This window comes from Erigeron canadensis, chromosome 1 (genome assembly GCF_010389155.1).
Source record: "Erigeron canadensis isolate Cc75 chromosome 1, C_canadensis_v1, whole genome shotgun sequence".
NCBI lineage: Eukaryota > Viridiplantae > Streptophyta > Magnoliopsida > Asterales > Asteraceae > Erigeron > Erigeron canadensis.
Genome location: NC_057761.1, coordinates 35,581,974 through 35,583,587, shown reverse-complemented (window position 1 = coordinate 35,583,587; position 1,614 = coordinate 35,581,974). Strand labels below are relative to the sequence as shown.

The window sequence follows — 1,614 nt, the reverse complement described above, 5'->3', positions numbered from 1 at the left end:
AAAAACTAAAATAATTGTTTTATTTATCGAATTTTATTTGAACATTTATTTTATTTTTAATCAAAATCTATTGACATAACCTTGTGTTTAATTTCATAATCCACCAATTGCAAAAATGCATGAATGTATGTAGATTAATAAGTTTCTAAAAATAACAAAACAAAGTAATTGACAACTTTTGAATTATGAATATTATTATATTGATGTGGCATTCTAAATGAGTAAAAAAGGTAATGAGAATTTTTAAGGTAAAGAAACACTTTATTCAGGGAATAAATTAAAAAAATATAAAAACACTTCCAAGTTCCATGTCAAAACAAACTATAATTGCACAAAACACAATTTTGTTGCTTTTTGAAGGCATTAACGTGCTTTTAATAATATTCATAAAATAGTAACATCTTATTCAATTAATAACATAACACTAGAAGAAAAGAACCATCCAATTATTCAAAAGCAAAACTTCCCCAGTTGTGTCCTCCAACATACATTGAGGTGTACTTTACTATTTTTGAAAAAAAAATTTAATCACTTTCCTAGGAAGCTTACACATGGGCCTCGGTGCGCACAAATAACCCCCGAACCCATGACCCAAAACCCAAACCCTCATACACCCCCTTATAAACCCCCTTCCCCATCGCATTTCATTTCCAAACCCTCAACTCACACCAATTAACCTGCCAACTCGTCAACCTGGACACAGAACATCACAACCATGCTCTTCTCAATTTTTCTAGCCCTTTTCCTACCTTGTGCGGGAATGAGCGCGATATTTCTCGTCTACATTTCCTTGCTCTGCTACGCGGCCCGTCGTCACAACCAACAAACCAATGAAACAGTAAAACCCGTGACTGAAACCGGTTTGTCTAATGCCGAACTCGAAAAACTACCTTCTACGACAGGAAAAGATCTTGTTTTGGGTAACGAATGTGCGGTTTGTTTGGACGATATTGAGCCCGAACAACTTGCTAGAATGTTTCCAGGATGTAACCATGGGTTTCATTTACATTGTGCGGATACATGGCTAGCCAAAAACCCGGTTTGTCCTGTTTGTCGAAATAAGCTCGATTCGGATTTCTTTGTTGCATCCGAAACAAACCCGTGTTGAACGAAAAAATTATCGGATTTTTATCTTTTCATTTATATGTGACTAGCTAGCTATGTCACATTTCTTTACAAAATTTTGATAGATAGTAAGTTAGTAACATCTTTTTTAATAGAATGTAGTGACTATGATTTGTTATTTGATTAAATTGAATTATGTTGAAAATTTTATTTGTTGTCAAATGAAAGTATTGGTTGAAATGTGAATTTTAGTGATGAATATGAATATGGAAACATGGCAACAAAATCAGGAGGGGTGGGATTAACCCGCCGTCTGTGGGAATTAATTAAGTGTATCAATTTTAGGGTAAAAATGAACGGCTGTAAATTGTTGGCGTATAGCTGTAACTTGGTAAGGAGTGAATGGCTTATTAAGAGGCGGCATTAATTCCAAAAAAATATCTTGGCGTGGAGAAGTCGTTGACAGTTTAGTAATTTTAGATATGTGTGTTTTTTTATTAATTAAATTATTAACCATCTTAGTTTTGTAAAAAAAAAAAAATTAAAAAA

General features: G+C 33.2%; 1 protein-coding gene across 1 annotated transcript; it reads left to right on the top strand.

The window, feature by feature from the left end:
• The first annotated feature begins 667 nt into the window (after positions 1 to 667).
• Positions 668 to 1,272, top strand: LOC122585976 (E3 ubiquitin-protein ligase ATL23). The gene has a single exon (XM_043758089.1). The coding sequence runs from the start codon at positions 716 to 718 to the stop codon at positions 1,106 to 1,108; it is 393 nt and encodes a 130-aa protein (XP_043614024.1). The 5' UTR covers positions 668 to 715; the 3' UTR covers positions 1,109 to 1,272.
• The last annotated feature ends 342 nt before the right edge of the window (positions 1,273 to 1,614 follow it).

Bases quoted from the DNA above. Each gene is read 5' to 3' on its own strand.
- LOC122585976 (XM_043758089.1), top strand. From the start codon at position 716: ATGCTCTTCTCAATTTTTCTAGCCCTTTTCCTACCTTGTGCGGGAATG.